The 21836-nt window shown below is 61.3% G+C and overlaps 2 protein-coding genes across 8 annotated transcripts in view; one reads left to right on the forward strand and one right to left on the reverse strand.

Annotated features, from left to right (window-relative positions):
* The first annotated feature begins 515 nt into the window (after positions 1–515).
* ETNK2 (ethanolamine kinase 2) lies at positions 516–10864 on the forward strand. Of its 4 annotated transcripts, none has more exons than XM_075055246.1 (8): positions 516–815; positions 4655–4914; positions 5420–5557; positions 6768–6910; positions 7026–7109; positions 7561–7736; positions 8438–8511; positions 8684–10864. In XM_075055246.1, exons 1-8 carry the CDS (start codon positions 516–518, stop codon positions 8754–8756), a joined length of 1248 nt encoding a protein of 415 aa, XP_074911347.1. In that variant the 3' UTR covers positions 8757–10864. The 4 variants fall into 4 exon arrangements, with proteins under 4 accessions (XP_074911347.1, XP_074911350.1, XP_074911349.1 ...); XM_075055248.1 differs by lacking the exon at positions 516–815 and adding an exon at positions 3799–4071; XM_075055247.1 differs by lacking the exon at positions 516–815 and adding an exon at positions 4078–4343.
* A 1547-nt stretch (positions 10865–12411) lies between these two features.
* SOX13 (SRY-box transcription factor 13) overlaps positions 12412–21836 on the reverse strand; it is a 40554-nt gene continuing 31129 nt past the window's right edge. For all 4 annotated transcript variants that reach the window (XM_075055395.1, XM_075055393.1, XM_075055392.1 and 1 more), the window contains 13 exons: positions 18321–18522; positions 17602–17707; positions 17336–17422; positions 16794–16966; positions 16111–16179; positions 15824–15938; positions 15662–15744; positions 15419–15578; positions 15066–15175; positions 14840–14936; positions 14610–14753; positions 12817–13033; positions 12412–12685 (listed from right to left, as the gene is read on the reverse strand). In XM_075055395.1, coding sequence (XP_074911496.1) covers positions 12412–12685; positions 12817–13033; positions 14610–14753; positions 14840–14936; positions 15066–15175; positions 15419–15578; positions 15662–15744; positions 15824–15938; positions 16111–16179; positions 16794–16966; positions 17336–17422; positions 17602–17707; positions 18321–18521 — 1836 coding nt within the window. In that variant the 5' untranslated portion in view covers position 18522. The remainder of the gene's footprint in view (positions 12686–12816; positions 13034–14609; positions 14754–14839; positions 14937–15065; positions 15176–15418; positions 15579–15661; positions 15745–15823; positions 15939–16110; positions 16180–16793; positions 16967–17335; positions 17423–17601; positions 17708–18320; positions 18523–21836) is intronic.

The following is a 21836-nucleotide window of genomic DNA, read 5'->3' on the forward strand; positions in this document are numbered from 1 at the left end:
CGGGGGGGTGCCGGTGCGGGTGCAGGTGTGGGTGCCGGTGTGGGGGGGTGCCGGTGCGGGTACCGGGAGGGGTGCAGGTGTGGGTGCCGGTGTGGCGGGGTGCCGGTGGGGGGGTGCCTGTGCGGGTACCGGGAGGGGTGCCGGGGGGGGGTGCAGGTGTGGGTGCCGGGGGGGGTGCCGGTGCGGGTGCAGGTGGGGGTGCCGGTGTGGGGGGGTGCCGGTGCGGGTACCGGGAGGGGTGCAGGTGTGGGTGCAGGTGTGGGTGCCGGTGTGGGGGGGTGCCGGTGTGGGGGTGCCGGTGCGGGTACCGGGAGGGGTGCCGGGGGGGGGGTGCAGGTGTGGGTGCCGGGGGGGGCGTCGGTGTGGGTGCCGGTGGGGAGGGCCGGGGGGGGTGCTTGGGGGGGCGTCGGTGTGGGTGCCGGGGGGGTGCGGGTTCGGGTGCGGGTCCCGCTGACCTCACAATGCGGGCGGGCGCTGCCGCGGGAGGCGGGCGGCGGGAGGCGGGCCGGTGACTCATGGCTTCCCAACGGCGGGCGGCTCCTCCCCGCGGCCGCCGGCCCCGCCGCAGCCCCCGGCACATGGGCCGAGGCTCCGGGAGCGGGGAATTGGTTATGGCCGTACCTCCCGGCCGCTGTCCCGACTGTCCGGCACCGGAACGGGACGGCGGTGGTGGCGGTGGGACCGGGAGCGGGAGCGGGACCCCCGCCGTGCCCCACCTCGGTATTGCGGTGGATGAGGGGGACGTGCTGCCCGGAGCGCTGCGGCTCATGCGGGAGCTGAGACCCGGTTGGGAACCGGCGAGGGTGAAAACCAAGGTACGACCCACCGCGGGGAGGGGGGGGAGCCTGCGTGGACCCCCCGCGGGGATCTTCCGAAGGGGGTGCGGAGCCCAGCTCGGGGGGCTATAGGGTCCTCCCGAGAGGGGGGCTGTGGGGCTGGCCCCGGGGGGCTATAGGGCCTGCCCTGGGGTGGTATAGAGCTCGCTCTTGGGGGGCTATAAGGTCCCCGTGAGGGTGACCGTAGGACCCGCTCTGGGGGGGCTATAGGACCTGCCAAGGAGGGTACGACGTCCCGTCCCCCCATCCCCGGTTCTCCACTCTCAGAACGTAACCGGGGCCCGTCAGATGCGCAAAGGTGTGACACTTTGGGGACCCCTCGAGCAGTCACCGAGCGGTGACTGTGAAGGCAGGTGTGTCCCCAGGGTCCCTCGAAGCCCCCAAGGTGGGGGAAGACTGAGGGGATGCCGGGGGTGGCACCTTGCGCTGCTGGTTCCCCGTGGAGTCCCACCTGCAGGTGCTGCCAGACCCCTGCCTGCACCCAGTGCTGCCAGACCCCTGCCTGCACCCCGTGCTGCCAGACCCCTGCCCGCAGGAGTAGCTGCTCCCGGGAACAAGTCTCGCTTGGGTTACTTGTTGGCTTGCACCTTTGCCAGGTTGCATGGGCTTGAGCGCAGGTTCGGATGGGAGCTGGGACTCAGCGCTGGGTTCCTTTTGCACGGGATGGGGCTTGGCTGTCCGGAGCTGGCAGGGCTTTGCTGCAGCGGGTGGGAGAGCGAGGGTGCCAGGACTCGGGTGGAAAAGCGAGGCTGGTGGTGTCTGTGCCCTCAGTGGGCTCCGGGCGATGGGCACGGGAGTGTGGAGGTGGCAGAGCTGGGTGCACTTTAAACGTATACAAGTGTGTATGCATGTTCTCTGAAGGCACACACTTCCCGTGTGCCTGGAGTGTCATTAAAAATGTATTAATAGCCAAGTGTAATTAAATACAAGAAGCTGCAGGAACATACATATGAAAGGGCAGATGGCAATAGGCAGGAAGCTGGGAGTTTGAGTTCCTCAGAGCACATAGTTGTAGGGGCAGGAAATGTCTTGGGCTCTGTGCAGCACCGAGCACAGACCTCAGTGGCAATGGTTGTTTGAGAAGGACCCCGGGTCTCTGGTATCCAGGCTCTCTTCAGGCATCAGAGGGGGTCAGTGTTGAACAGCAGCTTGTGTGTGCGTGCGTGTGGTTTTAATTAAAAAAAAAAAAAGGCAGAAAAAAAAAACCTTGGGAGTTGTGGGGGGGAAACCTCCAGTTGCATTTCCCTTAGCTGCTATTGCAAGAGCTGTTCGGGAGGGGATTGGAGCAGTGCACTGGTCCTCAGCTGGTTCCTATTAGCGTTCCTGTTCGCTTTCCTCCGCGCACTGGAGCGGTGCCCGGTTCACACCACCTCGTTGCACGGTGTCAGTGCTCAGCTGCTTGCAGGGGCCGTACCAGGCTGTGCCGGTGACGCAGAAAAATCTCCCGGTGCTTGGGGCAGGGTGTGGAAGACGGGAAGGAAGAGTGGCCTCCTCCACGTGCCCTCTTCTTGCTGGGGTCTTCAGCCCCCTGTGCTCCAGGTCGTGCCTGCTTTCCAGGACTCCCGCTCCTCATCCTTTAAGCTCTATCCCTGAGCAGAAGCATCTCCGTACCGAGAAGGCACAGGCAGTATCGGTGAGTCAGCCAGCCACGCTGTCAGGGAAGCACGCACTCCTCCATCCCTCATCCGGCGATTAGAAGAGCAGCAGCGACGTGGAGCCAAACCCCTGCGAGGACTTTGGCGTGGCTGGACTTTTTTAGCCCAACTTTGGCAACAAGGTGCCCTATTGCAGTCCTGCCCTGGGCTGCCGGCTGCCTGTCGGGCTGGGGAGGGGTGCTGGGGGGGGTGCCTGCACGAGGTGGCAGCCGACACGGCGGTGCTTCGGGGGTGCCGAGGGGTCTCACGGCAGGAACAGCACCGGCATGTCGGATGGAGCTGCTTCGCTTCAGCACCTTTGCACAGGGCTTGGGTCTTGCTTTGTATTTAATTGCTGCAAGGCTCCTGGTGTGGAGTCACACTCGCTTTCCCCCCCCCCGCCTCCCTGCTGTCACACAACCGCAGCAGGGAAGGATTTGGGCTGGTAGCAGTGCTGTGGCCCTGCTGATAGCTGACTGCACTTTGGATCTACAAGGAATAGCACTGGGCATCTGCCAAGCAACCGTGCTTGTTCCTCAGGAGCTGGAGGAGCTGCCGCCTCCAAAGCAGGCAAGCCCCTGCGTGCGTGTGTGCAGGTTGCTGATGAACCACGTGTGAGTCTCCAAAGTTAGTGGCCTGGAATTCAGGGGGGATAAGGCTCTGTAATCCCTTTAAACCTGCTGGAAAGGGCTGATCAGGCTGTCGGGCAGCAAAACAAAGCAGCGCGAGGACTTCGCAGGCGAGGCAGTGCTGAGCATCTTGACGTGCGGCTGATGTGCGTGTGGCTGATGGAGGGCACTGGCCCCAGGGTGCACCGTCTTCCACAGGGATGTGCCGTGACGCTTTTTGCTTGCTGAATTTCTGGCCTCTGGGGCCTGGCAGTACGAGGAGAGGAGAGAGATGAGGGTAGCACCGTGGTGGAAACGCAGTTTATCTGCCCTGGAAAGAGCAGCTCGCTTGCTTAAGAAGGTTCAGCCTGGCCCAGCTGCAGCCAAGGGGCAGCAGCCCACCAGGGACGTGGTGGCTGGCTCGCTCCTTGCCGTGCTCACCCCGAATCCAACACCAGCCAGCTGTGTAACGAGGGGTGTTAGCGCCGTCTAACTTCGGGTGTCTCATTCTGGTGCTTTGAGTTTCCCTTGGGAGGCTGCATGGGGAGCCCTATATATAGGCACCCTATACAGGAGCGTGAGTTGCTGAGTGGGATGTCTAAAATTAGCTGTCCCACCCCCGAGCACCGCTGCTGCCGTAGCACGTGCCCTCGCCCCCCCTCCCGCTCTGTCAGCATCACATCTGCTCCGGCTCCCCGAACCCAAAGGGGATAAGGAAATCGCTCTCGTGGGGAGCAGCGGGACCCCGGCACGCTCAGCCTCGGTGCCGAGCAGGAGCCGCGTGGGGCTGAGCATCCTGCCTGCGTGGGGGACGATGGGGAAGGGATTTCCCGAGGAGCGATGGAGACCCAAACCCCTCGGTGCGCCGGAGGCGACTGAAATCGCCGCGGGATCGGGAGAGGAGCCCGGCGCAGGCGGCAGCGGCAGCCCCTGCATGTGCACGGGCAGGCGGCCAAGCCGGGGCGACGGGAGAACAAAACTCTCTTTCCATCTGTGAGAAGCCATCAGAGCAATGACACGAGACGTCCCCAGCAGAGACGTCCCTGCCTATCAGCGACCCGGCCCCGTGGGGAGGGTCGGGAGGAGGAGACGGGGTGGTGGTGTTTGCTCCGTGTTGTTTGCCGGGTGTTTGTGGGTTGTTTTATTTTTTTTTTTCATTTTGTGCCAAAAGATTTATGCTGATTGTTTGGGAGCGATTCCCAGGGCCGCTCGGATGCCAAGCGTGCTGGCGGCACATCTGGCCTGAGCTATTCCTGAGCTTCCAGGTGAAAAATGGCAGGATTTCCACCCAAACCGCCGGCTTTGTGCAGCTGAAGCCTCGTGCCTGTGGCCCTGTGCAGAGCCCCAGTACAAGTGCGAGACTCGAGGCCTTGCAAACTCATGCCGTCTGCTGCGGGAGCTTTCCTGGCTGCCGTGGGCACTGCTGCTTCGTGCTTTCTTTGCCCGTTGCCTGTTATTGCCTTTGCCACGTTGCTTTCTCCCTGGAGTATGCTGGTGGGAAGGGGGTTTCCCCCATCCCCAGCTGGCACGGCAGGGATATACAGGCATCGGCTCTACCACCCTTCTCCCCCTCCAGCTCTTCACCGATGGCATCACGAACAAGCTCGTGGCCTGCTACACGGACGAGGGCATGGCGGACGCGGTGCTGGTCCGTGTCTACGGCAGGAAGACGGAGCTTTTCGTGGACCGGGAGACGGAGCTGAGGAACTTTCAGGTGCTGCGTGCCCACGGCTGTGCCCCCGACCTCTACTGCGCCTTCCAGAACGGGCTCTGCTACCAGTTCCTGCCGGGCATCGCGCTGGGGCCCGACCACGTGCGGGACCCCCACATCTTCAGGTGTGCAGGACCCCCATGTCCTTGGATGTGTGGGTCTGGAGAGGAGCCGTGGGACAGGGGAACCAGTGCTGCTCTGGGCATGAGGGGTTTGCTCCGTGTTTCCAGTGCTCCCACTCACTGCCTTTGATCCAGACTGGTGCTCACTGATGTGCACAGACCTGGGTGGTGCTGGGTGATAAATGAGCCGAACTGCAGCCGGGTTTATCACCACGTTTTTAAAGCATCAGCTTTTGGTGAATAGAGATTTTGTGAGAACCACGGCTTTTATCTGAACTTGCCCTGAAATGCCCTGAATGCTGCTTTTGACCCAGACAAGGTCTTGAAATACTTCAGAGGTTTGTAGCTGAAGTGGAGGGGAGTTTCAGCTGTGCTGACCTCGCGTTTTTAAACATAGCTTTCAGGAAACGTCCCTCAAAGATGTCTCAAGGCTAGTTTTGAGGAGCGCTCCTCTTGGGGATGCTGCTGCACAGCCACCTCTCACCCACGCATCTGCCTTTCCTTCCAGGCTGGTGGCCCAGGAGATGGCCCGGGTACACGCCATCCACGCCAACGGGAGCCTCCCCAAGCCCATCCTCTGGCAGAAGCTGCACAAATACCTCACCCTCGTGAAGACGGAACTCAGCCCAAAGGTATCCAACCCCAGGTAAAGGCAGAGGGATCCCAAAGAGCCAGGCTCTGGCTTGGGCATCCGCTGCCCACCCGTCTCTAAGTCTTCCCCGTACGGGACCGGGGGGAAGAGCCCCAGTTCCCAGGTAAAGCCTCCTCGGGTGTCTGGGGTTGGTGAGCAGAGCTGGGGATGGTGTCGGGGCTGGATCCAGCCACGTGGCCGCTTCTGGATCACAATCCCTCCGTGAGCAAACTCATGGCCAAGCACCCAAGAGCAGGTGGGATGGAGGCATCTCCCTGCACCCATCACCTTCCTTCTGCCAGCCTGGGAGCGGTGTTAGAGCAGAGACAGCTCTGGGTTGTGTCTGTACAGCACCCAGGCAGGATCTTGTCTGAGCCAGAGACTCCCACCTGCTGTAATAATCCGCCACCTCATCCTTGCAAATCTAGCCTGCATTTTAAGCCCTCCCTAGAATAAGCTGAAGCTCAAGCCCTTCTTGTGGTGGGGATCTGAGCAGCAAGGTTGAGCTGATGTTGGAGGGGATGCTAGAAACCCAGTATAGATTAAAGCAGCCCGTTCCCACTTCAAACCAGTTCATCCCATTTTTGGGAGCCTGGGTTCATGCCAGGTGAGTGCCGGGGTGTCTGGGAAGGATGCGGGCAGCCCCAAGAGGTGGTAGAGGTGAATGAACCCAAACGCAAGCGAATAATTAACCTGTTCCCTGAGCAGCAGTGGCAAGACACAGGGCTTTTCTCAGCACTCACCCTGCTGCAGGTAGACTTTACCCAAGCCTGCACCTTCAGTGCAGCCAATTAGGTAATCATTAACTGGCTTTCTTCTTGGACTTGAAACTTCTGAGGTTACTGAGAGGGTATGTGCTCTGGCAGAGTCAAAAAAAATTCCCATTGCCTGGGGGTTATTCAGGTGCTTTGGGAGTGAGCGTTGTGGGGCTTGGTGGCTGGTTGGGTGAATTTGGGGGATGGATGTGGGTGTTAAGGGGTAGAAGGGAAGGGCTGAGGCTGCACCATGGTGTCTGCTGGGCTCCCTGGGTACCACGCAGCACACCGGAGGATGTCCAAGCCAAACCTGGCCTCACCACCAAAACCAGCCTCGTTAGCCCCACTTTTTGTCACTGATGAGTTCCTTTATAAAATGCACGGAGGGAAGCGGGGGGCAATGCTGCCCCTCTGCCCCTGAGGGAGGTTCCCCATGAGCAGAAGTGATTCCACCCCGTCCCCTTCCCCAGCCTCCAGCAGGATGTGCCCAGCCTGGAGATGCTTGAACATGAGCTGGCCTGGATGAAGGAAACGCTTTCCCAGCTGGGGTCCCCCGTCGTGCTTTGCCACAACGACCTGCTCTGCAAGAACATCATCTACGACGGGACACAAGGTTCGTGGCAGCAGCTTTGCACGCCCGACAGAGGGGTCTGTCCCTCGCCCACCTCCCCGGGGGCCGGCAGCTCCATCTCCAGCCCCTCTTACAGCCCCTGCCTTTGCCTCCGCAGAGCACGTTCGCTTCATAGACTACGAGTACACCGGCTACAACTACCAGGCTTTCGACATTGGAAACCACTTTAACGAATTTGCGGGTGAGTCGGGCTCCTCTCTGTGGCACTGAAGGTCTGTCCCTCCAGTTCCAGCGGCTGCCTCAGGGTCTCCCCATCCCTGGGGATGGTAGGGGCAGTTGCATCCCCAGTCCCGTGGTGGGAGATAGGTTAGCTCCTCCTTGGGCTGTCCAGGGTTGGAGGGATGTGCGATGGAGGGTCTCTGCTGGCGTTGGGCAGCGTGCTGCCGGCGGTGAGCAGCCTGGCTGCTGGGATGCAATGCCTGCACGAGCCCGGCTCTTAACCATGCAAGGGCTGGGTGGGTGCCTTGAATCAGCAGGTTGATCCCCGGCTTGTGCACACCTGGAGCTGCAGGGGTTTCGCTCACCCAGTCGTGGATGGGGAGAGCTCCGTGGTCATGTCACTTTGCCCTGGAAAAACCCTTCCTTTCACCCTTCTGCCCCTCGGGCATCGCTGACTCCGGCTCCCCTCGCAGGCGTGAAGGAGGTGGATTACCGCCTCTATCCCAGCAAGGAGACCCAGCTGCAGTGGCTGCGCTCCTACCTGCAGGCGTACAAGCAGCTCACCCAGGGCAACGAAGGAGGCATGGGGGTGGCCGTGTCCGAGGAGGAGCTGGAGGCTCTCTACATGCAAGTGAACAAATTTTCTTTGGTGAGTGGTGGAGATGGGAAGGAGCCAGCCTCTCTCGAGGGCTGCCCGTGGGATGGGTTTTCCTCTGCTCTCGAGTGAGCCGGGGCTTTGTGCTGCAGCTCGGCTGGCGAGGATGGGGGTGCAGGTACCAGCCTGGGGGTTTGGGGGCACCTGGGGCAGGAGGCTGCCCCAAAGAGCCCGGCTGCACCTCAGAGACACTGAGCCCCTGGGCAAAGTCAAAAGATAGGGCTGGCCATCTGCCAGCCCACCGACACGTGTCAAGGGGCAGCGTGTCTCTGATAGCTGTGGCCTTGGACGTCCCTTCAGAGAGGCCAGGCACAGCCAAGCACAAGGAAATCCTCTTTGGTAAATGCCATGGGCAGGCAGAGCCCATTTTCTGGAAACTTAGGGCAAAATTTCGGCTGGTTTCCTGGCTGGAGCTGCCAGGAGGGACATCCCAGCTGCAAACGCAGAGACCGGTACCCTAGGCACGTTGTGCGGCTGTTCAGCATCCTTGCTGCTGGCATCCCTCGCCCGGGCTGGGACCAGCCTCCGGAGCGTATAAAAATACATGTGTGGGCTAGCCCCAGCTGGCTGTCACCCCACGTCCTGTCGTCACAGCCGCGGGACTTCTGGGACCCGGCCAGGAGAGGCGCGAGCGACTCATCCTGTGGGCAGGGATGCTCCGTGCTTGTTTCTGATCCTTGTTTTTTCTGTTGCAGGCATCCCATTTCCTCTGGGCATGCTGGGGCCTAATCCAGGATAAATACTCTACCATAGACTTTAACTTCTTAAGGTGAGTCCACCGGGGCTTGGGGGGCATTTGCTCCCAGCTCAGTTCAGTGTTAAATGACTGGAGCAAGAGGATCCCAATGGTCCCTCTGTGCCGGAGGGATCCTCTGTGGCCAGGGGACACAGGGCTGGGGCGACGAGTATCTTACGTCTGTCCCTCTCTCCTTCCTCGGCAGATATGCAAAGCTAAGGTTTAAACAGTACTTCAAGATGAAGCCAGTGGTCACAGCCCTGCAGATCTCTAAATAGCATCTCCAGCCTTGTGAGACTCCGAGCTATTTTGTCCTTGCTGCGTCCACAGCCCTCGCATCCCCCTCGCCCCTTCCCCACCCCAGCCGGGGGCGAGGGCAGGTCCTGATGGTGGGAAGGGGGAGGAGAGGAGCTCTGACCCGGCCACCGATTAAAGGAGACCCTGGACATACCTGAGACTGGACCGTGAGATGCTAGAGAGGACCAGGGCCTCGGAGAGGCCCCTGCCTACCCAAGGAAGCCTTACGATCGCCTTAACGCCGAGCCCCAGCTCGGACCCGGTGCCCGGCAGGTCCGTGCTTTGCTGGCACTACTGCTGTTTGACCTGGCACCCGGTTTGTTCCCTCTGTGCTGTCCCCGAGGGGGGAAACAGGTTCCCCCCATCTGCTCAGGAGCCCCCCAGAGCTGCCCAGTTGCTTTAGCTGCCCAACGCACACGCTGTGACCGTTGCCTTCACTGCTCCTTCTGTCCCCTCTTGCCCTGCCTGTTTGGTGCCACTTGGGGTCTCACCCGCAAACCAGCACCTTCTTTGGGTCCATATTGATCCTGGGCTTGGGGCTGTCTCTGAGCATGGGACCTTTTTTTCCACGTGTGGTGGGTGCTGCTGCGCTCTGGCTCGGATAGTGCAAAGCAGCAAGGGGCAGCAACAGCCATGAACCACATGGGCTTGGGACCAGGAGGCTTTTGCTGGCAGGCGCTGGGTGCCTGCAACCCCTGGGCTGTGCTCAGCCCGCAGCTGGCTCTGCTTTTCCCCACGGCCGTGGTCTCCCAGATTCCCGTTTGCTCCCTGCTCCCATTGTGGCTTCCCTCGTAGCATCCTGTGCTGCCAGAGCAAGGAGCTTCCAGCTCTGCCTTCCCCATCACCCCCAGGGCCGGGGGGGGGTTGGTCATGCCCCTTATGTGGGCACCATCCCTGTGTTCTTCTCTTGACTCTGTCCTTGGCTGGCACTCCCCGGCAGGAGGTTGAACGGAGCCGACCTGCTCCATGAACCGCACACAGCTTCATCCCCTGTCACCACTCAGCTGCTCCCCCACCACAGGCTCTGCGAGGGTGATCCTGGCCTGCTGAGCACTGTCCAGCTCGTGACAGTGGTTGTGCATCAGCTGGGAGGTGGAATCAGACCCCTCTGCTCCTACCTTGGCTGCTCAGCAAAGTGGTATGGGGACAAGGTGGCTGTCCCCTCCGCAAGGGCACAGGAACCTGCCCCAGCAAGAAGTGGGACTGTTGTTGCGTCTGGTGTTCGTTTTGGTGCAAAATAAAAGCTGCTGGTAGCTGGAAAATAGGGGATGGCGGATCTGTGGGGACTGGTGCAGGACTTGTGCCGGAGCAGGGACGGCATCCCTGGAGCCTGGGGGTGCATCCAGCCCTTCTCCTGCAGCTGGAGGTGTCCCCTCGCAGGGTGGGTTGACGATGTCCCTCCATGTCCCCAACCTCGCTTTGGGTGCTGCAGGGGAGCAGCCGCTGTGCAGCACGGGAGGGTGTTTGCATGCAGCGCTCGCTGCTTCTTCCCCGTTGGCAGCAACAACTGCCAGGGCTTGTCCTTGTCCCAGAGCGATGCCCTGTGGTTTAAAACAGCCTTCTGTAGACTTGATCCCCCATCTTCATCGCGGGTGCCCCAGCAGCGCCCCGAGGCCCTGCTGGGCTCTGGCAAGGGCAGGCTGGACTGCTTGGCTGCAGCAGGCACTGGGCGGAGGAGGCTGAACCCCAAACCTGCTGCCATGTGGGGCGAGACCTTGAGAAAACACAGGTGAGAGGTGGGAAGGAGAGGGGAGCAGCTCGGGACCCACCACGGATGGACAGGGGAGGAGGGAGAGCTGAGAAACAGCACACGTGAAAACACGGCAGGGAGCAAAAGCCTTAGGAGGGGGCTGTGCTGGAAGAAGGGGGGGAAACAAGCACTCCCCATCTATGCTCTGACTGCCTGGGGTGAGAGCTCCCCCTCCAACCCGCGGCTCTCCCCAGCCCCAAGCTGGTAAAGTCCAGACCCAGATCTCTGCTCCAAAAAGTCATTTTTATTGTGCCAAGGGGTGGGGGGGACAATTGTAAACAAGTATGTGAAATATACAGGTTAAGTTACTCATTGTCTTATTAACAAAATAAAGCTCTATCTATATTTACAGTCTTTAAAAAAAAAAAAAAAAAAAGAGAGGAAGAGCCGCATCTTTGTCGGGCACATCTGCTTCCAGCCCCCTCTGCAGCACAGCCCATCCCACCCTGGGAGCCGGCACCCCTTCCCCAGGGACCCCAGCCCCAGCCAGAGCAGCACAGGGGATGGGAATAAATAAAGCACTGACGAAGGGCAAGAGAGGAGAGAAGGAGAGAGGCGTTTGCTGGGTGGGCGAGGAGGCAAGATGCTCCCTTGGATAAAGAATCCTGACGGCAGCCCCGTGGGATGCAGGGGAGCAGCACCGGGGCCCCGATGCTGCAGAGTCTCTGCTCTGGACCCCCCACCCTGGGACTGAAGACATGGGTCCGCTGCAAAGCCCCCATTGCAGGGCTTGTCCCCCTGGAGCCCGGGCAGCCACAGCTCCTTCTGCACCCCCAGCAAAGGTCCCCACCATGCCAGGCTGAAGGCCAGGCTGTGGCTGCGGCCGGAGCAGCGGTGCCTGTTTCTGGCTGTAGCCACAGGGCGGTGCACGGACTCTGTGCACAGCCGGACACTGTGCACGCACAGCCGGACACACAGCCATGCTGCATCCCAAATACCCCTGGGCCAGGCTCTGACCAGAGCAAGGTTGTTGGGTTTTTTCCAATTTTTTTTTTTTTTTTTTTTTTATAAATTGCTGTTATTTTTCTCTCCCTCTCTGGTTTTCACGATGCAGATCGCAGGTGGAGCGTACAGCTTGCAGAGTTGGGGTGCAGGAGGGAGAGGTCCCTGGGGACGGACGGGGCACGTACCCACCGCAGCCAGGGCTTGTGCCCGACAGTGCCCGGGGCAGGGGCTGGCAGGGGGCCGGGATAACGGCACAGCCAGAGAACAGGCACCCGCTTTATTTACAAAGTGGGCCAGAGCTGTCAGGATCATAAAGGGCTCCTCGGAGCCCTTGGCTGGTACTCGGGGCAGGCGAGAGCTAAAAATGGCTCCATGGGAATTTGCTGGCAGGCTTTAAAGACCGAGTGGGAAATGCAGCGGGGAGGTCAGACGGGGCTGAGCGAGGGACAAGCGTGTCCCCATGCCGTGACCCTAGCAGCAGTGGCTGGCGGCTGCAGGTGAGGCTCTCTGCAAGGGACCCAGGGGTGCTGGAGGGCTGGGAGATGCTCTGGAGGTTTTCCCGCATCCCAATACCCTCGGGTATCCCCGGGCCAGGTGGCCTCAGCTCCCCGTGCCCCCGCCACTAGAACAAGGCTGAACCAGCCCTCGCCACCTTGCCCAGAGGGGTCAGCACATCCCCGCCATGGCCCCGTGCAGTGCACACCACTGCTCACCACCCCCCCTGGGAAGCCCCCCCACCCAAAATGCTGGGATGCCCACCCTCCTGGGACCCATTTGCAGGCAGGCAGCAGCGCCTCCTCCGTGCCGGGGTAGCAGCTCTCCTCTGCTCCCAGCACAGCCCTTCAGCCGAGTCCCATCCCATCAGGGGATGCTGTGACCTCCTTTTCGGTGGCAGCCAGCCCTGCCGCCCCCACCCACCGCCCCCCACCCCGGCCCCCCCCTCAGTCCGTCAGCACCACCAGCTCGCCATCGCTCTTGTCCTCGCCCTCCGAGTCCTCCTCCTCGCTGTAGCGGTACATCTCGCCGTCGGCCACCGAGTGCCCGTCATCCCCGGCGTCGCCCTCCTTGAGGCTACGCGTGTTGACGATGACGGGCATGCTGGGGTCCATGCTGCGGGGCAGGTAGTGCTCCATCAGGGGGGACGTCAGCTGCATGCCCACCGGCCGCTGGTACAACACATCCGAGGATGCAGGAGGCATCTGGCTGCCCTGGGGCCTGCGGGACAGGGGAATGCAATCACCGGCCGGGGCGTCGAGGTGGTCCCCTTGCCTCCCCCTGCCTCCTGGGGCACCCACCCTACGGGCACCGCAGCAAGCCCCCTCGGATGGGAGGAAGGGGCCCGTTACCCTATCAAGTAGCCCTGCCTGGCGTCCTGCCGCCGGTTCCTCATCAGCGCCTTGTACTCGCCCACGCGCAGCCGCTTCCCCTCCACGATGCAGGTGCGTTTGGGTCGGGGCTTGTACTTATAGTCGGGGTATTTCTCCAGGTGCTGCCGGCTCAGCCGGGCTTGCTCCTCGTAGTAGGGCTGCTTCTCCTGGTTCGTCATGGACTTCCACCGGGAGCCTGTGCAAAGAGGAGCCGCAGGGCATGCTTACAGCCCGCCTGCTGTGACGAAAGCCACGCCGGCTCGCAGCTGGGATAACCATCGCGAGAGTTAATTAATACTCATGCCAAACAAACAGCACCTGAATTTGCACACCGTCGGCGAGAGCGGCTGCACCGGTGGGAGCCCCGTGCCGCAGAGGGCAGCCAGCCCTCCTGGCACACCGGGACCAGGTTCCCAGCCCTGACCTTCCCAGGGCACCCCTTGGGCCACAGCTTTTGATCCTCTCCAAGGTATGGCGAGCAGGTGCTGCAGCTAAAATAGGCTGTGCCGGCGTGTGACTCACGTCCCCCCGCTGGCTGACCTTTATTGTCATCACCACCAGCACCCCAGGCAGGAGGGCAAAGCAGGGCTCAGCACAAAGGCCGCTGGGCTGGGAGAGGGGCTCGGGGCCAGGCTGGCAGAGAGAAGGGATTAATCCCCTCGGCTCAGCACCTGGGAGGGTGCAGCTGGACCGGCGTCCGGTTTGGGAGAGAGAAGGACAAGCTGGAGATGCTTGGAGATCCTCAAAATCCTTGGAGATGCTCAACAGTCAAAAGGACACAGCCCTGACGGGACTATGGAGTTAGCTGGGCTTTGGGCTGGGGACCTCCAGAGACACCCCCTCATCACCTAAATCCTCCTGTGAGTCCCCGCGTGCCCCTTTCCTGGGTGTCCTTCACCTGCTAGCATGGCCCAGCTCCCCCAGGGAGATCCACCTCCCACACCTGCACCACCAGCCAGGTGGCCCAGTTAAACTGAGGCACGGAGGCATGCAAGCCCCTTGCCCATGGTGTTCTCCACCAGCTCCTTCCCCATGTGCTCAGCCCCTCGCACCGGCTCAGACCCACATTTCCAGGAGCAGGAGAGCACGCAGGAACCAAACCCCGGTCTGGGTGCATACTGGCTCTGGACCACTCATCCATCTGCTAAATTTGCACCCCTCAAGCAGTGAGCAGCTCCGGCTCCCTGGGCAGAACCATACCAGCTATTTAAAGCCGTGGACATCTACCATGACAGCAAGCAGCTCACCACAGAGCAGCCAATCCCGGCCCCCCCCGGCCCCCCATGGTCATGAGACTTAAGCAGAGCAGATCCTGCCCATTTGCTCCTTCAAAAGGAAAAACTTGGTGTTGTCTCATTTTTTTTCTTTAACAAGCAGAGCTGCTAAAATGAGTCCGTGGCAGAGCGAGGTGCGGGTGTCAGAGGTAACCCATGGTGCGGCTGCATTGCACCAGCGCACACTCGCTCCCGGCCCTTCGGACGGGCTCACTGGTGACCACACCGCTCGCTTTTAATAGTGACACGGACACGGGGAAGGGCTGGTGTGATCGAGAGCCGCAGCAGGACGCTGCTGTCAGGGGGGTACGAGACGTTGGCTGGATGAGACCCACAAGTGATGCTACAACAGGGGTAGCATCATCCCGGTGGGCATCACCTGTACACAGGTGGCTGAGGATGAGTGGAGCAAGGAGCTGGATGGAGCTTGTGTCCCCCCATGGGGATGCTGAGTGGGGGTCCTGCCCCAGCCCTCTGCCGCAATCCCGAGGCACTCACCCAGGATCTTGCTGATGCTGGAGTTGTGCATGTCTGGGAAAGCCTGCAAAATCTTCCTCCTCTCGTCCTTCGCCCACACCATGAAGGCGTTCATGGGCCGCTTGATGTGGTTGTTGTTCCTGGACTCGGGGAAGTGCCGTGAGCCTGCGAGGGAAACCCGGCGGAGGTCAGGAGCCAGAGGAAGGAGCAAGCCGGGGGGGGGACACCGCAGTGCCCTCGGCCGTCCTTACCATCCATCTCACAGGTCAACAGAGCCTCGTCCAGCCGGTGGGCAGGGGTCTCCTCCATCCGCTCCTTCACCGGGGAAGAATCAATCCCGACGTGGTCCTGCAGGAGAGGGGAGAGTCAGGAACCAGCTCCAAGCCAGGGAGCCCACCCACGGATGGAGAATTGACTCTGGCCGCTGACAGTGCGGTCGGAGAGGGGGACAGTGACCAGCCGGCAGGCATCCCTCACCTTGCGGTAGGGGTTGCTCAGCGATCCCTCCATGGCTCCGCTGTGGCCATGCAGCAGCTGCCGCGCGTCCTGGATGGCTTTGGTGATGGCATCGCCTTCGCCCAGGAACCCTGGCAGGACACCGGCACGGACACCCATCAGCACCAGCGCCCACTCCTCCGACACCCTGCAGCACCCCATCCCACCCCAGCAATCACAACTGTGTGCCCCAAGGGGGTGGCACAGAGCAGTAGGTGCCCACCCAGGCCACCCCAGGGAGGAGGGACCCCAGGGAGCAGAGATGTCCCCCGTCTCTCGAGGTGGCCAGTGAAGGGCATGGGACCATCCATCGGTGAAGGCACTTGGGAACCCACCCAGAGGCAGGTTGGATGGGCTGGTCTGCAGGTCCCTGGTGGCCCCGTGGCTCGGCGTGAGGGACTGGCAGCTGCTCATCTTCAAACTGGGTGAGCTGGAGGCACTGGGGAGGTCGGAACCTTTGGGTTTGGCTGTCAGGTTCAGCGGCTGCGAGGTCTCCTGCGGCGGAGGGGAGGTGGTGGGTGAAGCACAAGCCCCTGCAGCACCCCAGCCCGGGGGATGGAGATGCTTTGAGGCTGTACCTGCATCTGGAGGTGGCCCGAGCCGGCGGGTCTCTTCAGCGTGGGAGGAGGGGGGCTGTGCAGCAGCTGCACCGGGTAATCCACTGCGGGGAGCAGAGGGAGAGGGGTTGGGGGACAAGGCCACCCCGCAGGGCTGGGGCAGTCCCGGGGCACCCCGCTCACCTGGTTTGCAGGGGATGGGCTGGATGGGCAGCGCTAACTGGGAGTCGGGAGTGACGGGGAGAGGCTGGTGGCTGGGGGTGAAGGCGGGAATCATGACGTAGGGCATGTTCACCTGCTGGAGGGAAGAGGGGGAGAGAAGCAGAGAGACGAGATAACCACTGCGGGACACTGCAGGCAGGTGCCATCCCCTTGCCCGGCCCCGGGAGGGGACACAAGCCCGGCACAGGAGGGGGCTGCAATCACCCAGCACGGGAAGGGGGACACGGGGAGATGTCCCCTGCCTTTACCTGGATCTGTTGCTGCAGCAGGTTGATTTTGTGCTGCTGCTGGATGAGCTGCTGCTGCTGCTTGGCGATCTGGCAGAAGGGAGACAGCGGGGCTCAGCTGCATCAACGGCAGCGCCGAGCTGGCCCCGGCACGAGCTGCCCAACACCGGCAAAATGGAGACAAGGGGGCTGCGGAGGGTCCCAAGGGCCGTGGGGAGGGCAGGCAGGGGGTGGTTGAGCTGCCCCTGAGCCTCCTCAAGGGGCACAGGGAGAGAAAAAGGCTGGGAGGGACGGTGTCACCCCCACCCCGGGGTATGCCAGGGGGTGTCACGCCTGCCCTTCGCACCGTATGGGCCACCGGAAAGGAAAAAATAGGTGTGCAAAGAGAGCACAGTCAGGAAGGACCCAGTGTGGTTTAATTATTTTAAGGAGTGCAATTCCCATCTTCTTTGCCCCTCATCCTCCCAGCACCAGGGAGCAAGACAGGGAGTCTTTGGGATGGGCAAAGAAAATGGGACGGTCTCTGGGCAGACAGAGAAGTCCCGCTGCCCCCGACGCCAAAGCCACCTCCCCAGCACTCCCAGGGGGACCCTGTCCTGGTCCTGCACCCGTGGCCAGCAGATCCCAAAGGGATCCCCGAAGGGATGGATGGTCCCTGGCAAACGCTTCCCCCGAGCAGGCTGCCCACGGGGACCCGAGCCCACCTGCTCTTGCTGCTGCCGCGCCAGCTCCATCTGCTGCTGCTGCTTCTCGAAGAGCATCGCGGCCATGTTCTTCTGCTCCGAGTGGGCCGTCAGGAGCTGGTCCCGCAGCGTGGACAGCTGGTTGATCATGACAAGTAACTGGAGCTCCTTCTCTGCCAGGCTCTCCTGGGTTCCTGGAAGAAAGCAAGCGGCTGCGCGTCGGGGGCTTGGAGAGGATGAACGGCATCACCACCACCATTGGGTGCTGGTGGGCGATGCATGGCCAGGGAATGGCTAATGCATGGTGAGCATAAAGGTCCCCATGTGCTGAACCATCCCGTCTGCAGTCAGAGGCAAGCTTTCATCAGGGATGCTCCCCCCCCAAAAAGTCAAATTAACGTTTTGGATAAAAAAGTGCAAATCCCTATCAAATACACACACTCGCAGGCACATCTCCCCTCCTGCTAAGGTGGGAAACGCCGTGTTTCCAGCCCAGGCTGCCCAGGCACAGGGTGTGGGATGGAGGACGGTGGAGGTGGGTGGCTGTCAGGGGGAGACCTCACCTTTCACTTCCTTGGACTCAGCAGTTGTTCGGCCCAGCAGCCGCTCCTTCCAGTCACTGGACAGTAACTTCTCGATGGTTGGCATCACTGTCCATGCCGGCAGGGACCGGGGTCGGCAGAGCAGGGAGAAGGAGAGGACAGCCAGGTGAGCACAGCCTGAGGCTCTGCACCGTGGCAGGGGATGCCTCATCCCATCCCGCACCTTTGGAAAAATACCGAGGGGCCTGAAGGCAGCAGGAGGGGGGGGTCCCAAGAGACTTTCTTACCCTCCTTCAAATTCCTGTTGAAGTCCAGCTTCTCCTGGCCGCTGACAGCCGGCTCAAAGGCAGAGCGTCTGGGCTCCAGTGCGTCGCCCGCAGGCGAGTGGGACTCCTGAGACACACACAATGTTACTCGGCACCCACTCCCACAGACGGAGATGTCCCCAGGTCTCTGGGCAGGAGATGCTGGGTCAGTGGGATGTTTGGAGCCGGCCCTGCCCAGCTGACTGCTGGACCACACTCTGCCAGGCACATTCCCCCCAGCCCGGCTTGAGAGCATCTCTGCTCTTCATGCCACAAAGATTTGTTTGCTGGAGGTTTCTATTATTTATTTAGACTGCCCAGCTCCTCTGAGCCCTGTCCCCATGGGGCAGCAGTGCAGGGAGCGGGAGGGCTGAGGCTGCTGGTCAGGGGGAGAGAAAACCCAAGAGCAATTAAAAGGGGAGGCTGAAGGGACGGAGCATGTCTGGAGGGGACCGTAGGGGGCTCCAACGTGGAAAGCGAAGCCCTCAGATCCCAGGGCTGACCTAAGAGCATCAACAACGGCCAGAAAACCTATGGGGATCTTCAGGTTTCAGCTTAATTTCCTTGGGATGAGGAATAACCACCCGGGCAAACAACCACCGCTCCTTTGCCAGGGGATGGAGCCCAGGTCCGGAGCGGGGCTGGCCACAACGCTCTGCCAGCCTGGCAGGACCCGTGTTTGGCACAGCCATGGGACCCACCTGCGGCAGGGCCTGGGGGTCGGTGCCTTCCCTCGGCGGTGGTCCCGGCGGGTCGTTGGGACGGGGTTCGGTGCTGGGGGCAGCCCCCGGTGGGGACTCATAGCTGCCTTCCTTCTTCTCCTCCGTCTTGATGGTGCAGTTCACCATGCTGCCCGCTCCATCGAGCTCCAGGTGGGGAGAAACGGGGCTCCTCATGGACATCCTACGGGGTGGCAGGGCTGTCAGCAGAGCCATGGGGCACCCCCCTGCCATGGGCACCCCATTTCCCAGCCTGACCCTATACTGGGGTGTGCCCTGTGCTGCTGGGTTTTCAGGCGTAATGGTCTTGCTTTTTGTCATGGCTTGGAGAAGCTGAGCTCTTGTTCCCGGCTTCCTGAGCTCAGGTTTTTGCAGACTTGGGGCTCAACAGCCAGAAGCCCCCAGGGAAACAAGCCCTTCACACTTTGGGCTGTGAAGGGAATGGAGCAACAAAGCAAAACCCTAAAGAAAGCGACCTAGAGGCATGAGATTTAGGGCCAATACGAGCACGTGCCTTCGCGCTTCATCCAGCAGCCTGGCAGAGAGCAACCCCAGGCTCACCGCAACAGAGACCCATGCCGGACCCGAGCCAGCACCCCAGGGGTCCCCAGCTCTTGGCTCACAAGCTGCCCCCCCCCGCACCACCCCAGGAGCCGTGCCTAGAAAGCCGGCAGGGCAGCAGGCAGGTTTCCCGCTCCGACGGGAAATGGAAATCCTGGCCCTGCCGAACAATGGCTGGGACAGCCACCAGAATCGCTCCACCGGGAGTCCCCGGCACAGCTTGGAGCTGGGACCGGCCAAGCCCCAGCCAGGGCAAGGGGCCGACCCCGGGGAATGGCTCTCCCCAACTTCACCAGTATGGCTGTGGGTGCCGGTCCAACTTCAGGTGCTGCCAGCCGCTCGGCCGGGCACTGCAGAAGAGACCGTGAGCTGTTAGGGGGGATGAGCTGTATAACCCCAGAGGACCCCAAGCACAGCCAGAGCCGGTATTTTCAATGGGATCTGCCCTAAAGTGTCACAGCCACGTCCCCTGCAAAGCCCCGGCTCTGCTGCAGCCTCCAGCCGTACCAGGGCTGCAGGGGCCGTATCCCCAAGCGAGTGTCGGGCACGCCGGGAGCTCACCGGGAGCTCACCGTGCCTTTGCTGCAAAGGGATCAGCCGTGTGTAAGGGGCAGTGCCCGCCTGCCCCTGTGCTCGTAGGGATTTGCCTTCTTGGGGCCACCAACCCTCACGCTGCACAGCAAGAATGGGAACAAATATTACCCTCCCAAATCTCGCCTTTCAAGAAGGAATAATGGGAAAAGGAGGCTGTTAAGGAAGGGGTTTACACCGGCCGCTGCCAGGAGCCAAGCTCCGGGTTCCAGGACCACAGGGGCTGCCAAGGTGGGAAGGGGCTGTGGCGGGATGGGAAGAGCATCCTGCCTGGACTCTGGCACCCCACAACCGGGACCCCCCGGATCTTCTCCCTCTCGCCTCCCCACACCTCGATGGCTCATCAGCACCCCCCTAAATCAGGGCTGGGGGTGCGAGCTGGCGGAGGGGGGGGCCGAGCCGGGCTGCCCGAATCGGGGCAGCAATTACATAACAAACAAAGCCCAGCTCAAGCTGCGAATTAATCAAACCGCTGAAAATAAAACCTTCCTCTCAGGAACTTCAAACAAAAGAAACGAAAACAACAAGGCCGGCTGGGTAATGAAAAGCCAGGGCTGTGAATAGGGGACAAAAGGAAGTGGAACAATAGGGTGTTGGACAAAAGCAATAAAGTAAAGGGAAGTGTGACAGCTCCACAATAGGGCACTGTGCGCGCCAGCCTTTCTGATCTTAGCGGGGCTTTTTTTAATCTCAGTTCCCTTGCCCTCCGCTGAACAAACCATCGCGCTCGCTGGGCCGGCGGGTTTCCTCCTGGCGTCGGCATCACCCGGTATCTGCCGTATCCTGCGGTACCGCCCGTGTCGCCCCTTCCTGCCCCCGGCTCACCTTGGCCAGCCCGGTGGCAAGGAGGGCGACGCGGGTACGGCCAGCGCCTGCCCGAAAACCCATCGCCTGCTTTCGACACGCCTCGGCCGGGGAGGAACCGGACACGCTTGGCAGCAGCGTGGCAGTGGCGGGCAGCCAGCGGGAAGCCGTGCCCACGGCTCAGCCAGCTCCAACGACCTGCGGAGGTAGGATTTGCCCTGCGAGGCTGCCGCAGAGCCCATGCTTTCCATGTGCTACAGGTGGGGAAACTGAGGCACGAATGCACGGCGGCTGCAGCACCTTGCCCTGCGTGCTTTCCTAACTCTGGACCTGCAGGTGTGGGTGCAGAGCCGCTCCCTCCTTCCAGCCTTTTTTTTGATTTTTAAAGGCAAAAAAACCACCCCTGCTCAGTGCATCCCTGCCACGGGTCTGCCCTCCCTCCCTGCGGCCGATGCTGCCCAGCCCTGGGCTGCCCAGGTGCCCAGGCAATGGGGCAGCAGCAGCAACACTGCAGCACAGAGCGATGCCTTCGGTTTGAGACACGTACAAAAGCAACGTCCCGCTCCTCCTGCAGGTCACATTTCCATTGTACATAACCTCCCGGTGCCACTGGAAGTTTACTCTTAAAATGGGGCCAGTACTTTAATAGGGGTCTGTTTGAAAGGGGCCTCATTGTGGATTTATTATACGGTTTGCCGAACAAAAAAAAAAAAAAAAAAAAAAAGAGAAGAAAAAGGAGAAAACGGTGCTGTTATCTTGTTACAGGGCTGGTTCCCGCGGCAGCCCTGTGCTGCGGGCTCAGGTGCTGGGCTCTGGGGCTGCCTGTGGCAGACAATAGGGATGGGAACAATTGCCTTGGCACGGGGAGTGTAACAGATCTTCGCCTTTAATGTTTCCCATTTAATGCATTGCAGAGGGGAAGGGAAGGAATGGCATTGGGATGTGAAGCGCCAGCCTGGAGGACCAAACCGGACCCATTGGGGAGCCACGAGTTCTCGGTGAGGGACCAGAGATCCATGGGGCTGCTTCCCCCCAGGCACAGCATTTTGGGGAGCATGAGGGGGGCTCATCTCACAAGCACTGAAGCCCTAAAATGCCCATACTGTGCAGGCATCAATGTGCTCACCTTGCCTCCAAACTCCAGCCCAGCCAGTCCAAGGGCTGAGGTTTTCGGGATGGCGACAGCTTTTCTTTTCTCCACTCCTACCCCCGAACGGCACGTCCTGCAATTCTCCCCGTGGCCGTGCCACCCTTCCTGCCTGCCAGCCGATCCTATCTGCCCCGTTTGTGTTGCAGCAGAACAGCTCGAAAAGCCGGGGGGGCCAAGGCGCCAGTGAGCCCCCACCCTGCCCGGCACCGCAGCAGCTCGGGGAGCACCGGTGAGATGCCCAGACCCCCCCCCCCCGGCACCTAGAACCCCTTCTCGGTCACTTCTGCAGGCTCTGGCTTTCCAGAGAAGGGGGCTGCGAGCATCTCCCCACCAGCACAAAGCAGCAAGGGGAAGAAAAGCCAAAAAGCTGCCCGGCAAAGGTGTGGTGCCGG

Source organism: Buteo buteo, chromosome 23 (assembly GCF_964188355.1).
Source record: "Buteo buteo chromosome 23, bButBut1.hap1.1, whole genome shotgun sequence".
Lineage (NCBI taxonomy): Eukaryota > Metazoa > Chordata > Aves > Accipitriformes > Accipitridae > Buteo > Buteo buteo.

Coding starts and splice junctions, on each gene's coding strand:
- ETNK2 (XM_075055246.1), top strand. CDS start 516: ATGGCTTCCCAACGGCGGGCGGCTCCTCCCCGCGGCCGCCGGCCCCGC. Junction 7,737..8,437: donor AAGTGAACAAATTTTCTTTG/GTGAGTGGTGGA, acceptor TTTCTGTTGCAG/GCATCCCATTTCCTCTGGGC. Junction 8,512..8,683: donor ATAGACTTTAACTTCTTAAG/GTGAGTCCACCG, acceptor CTTCCTCGGCAG/ATATGCAAAGCTAAGGTTTA.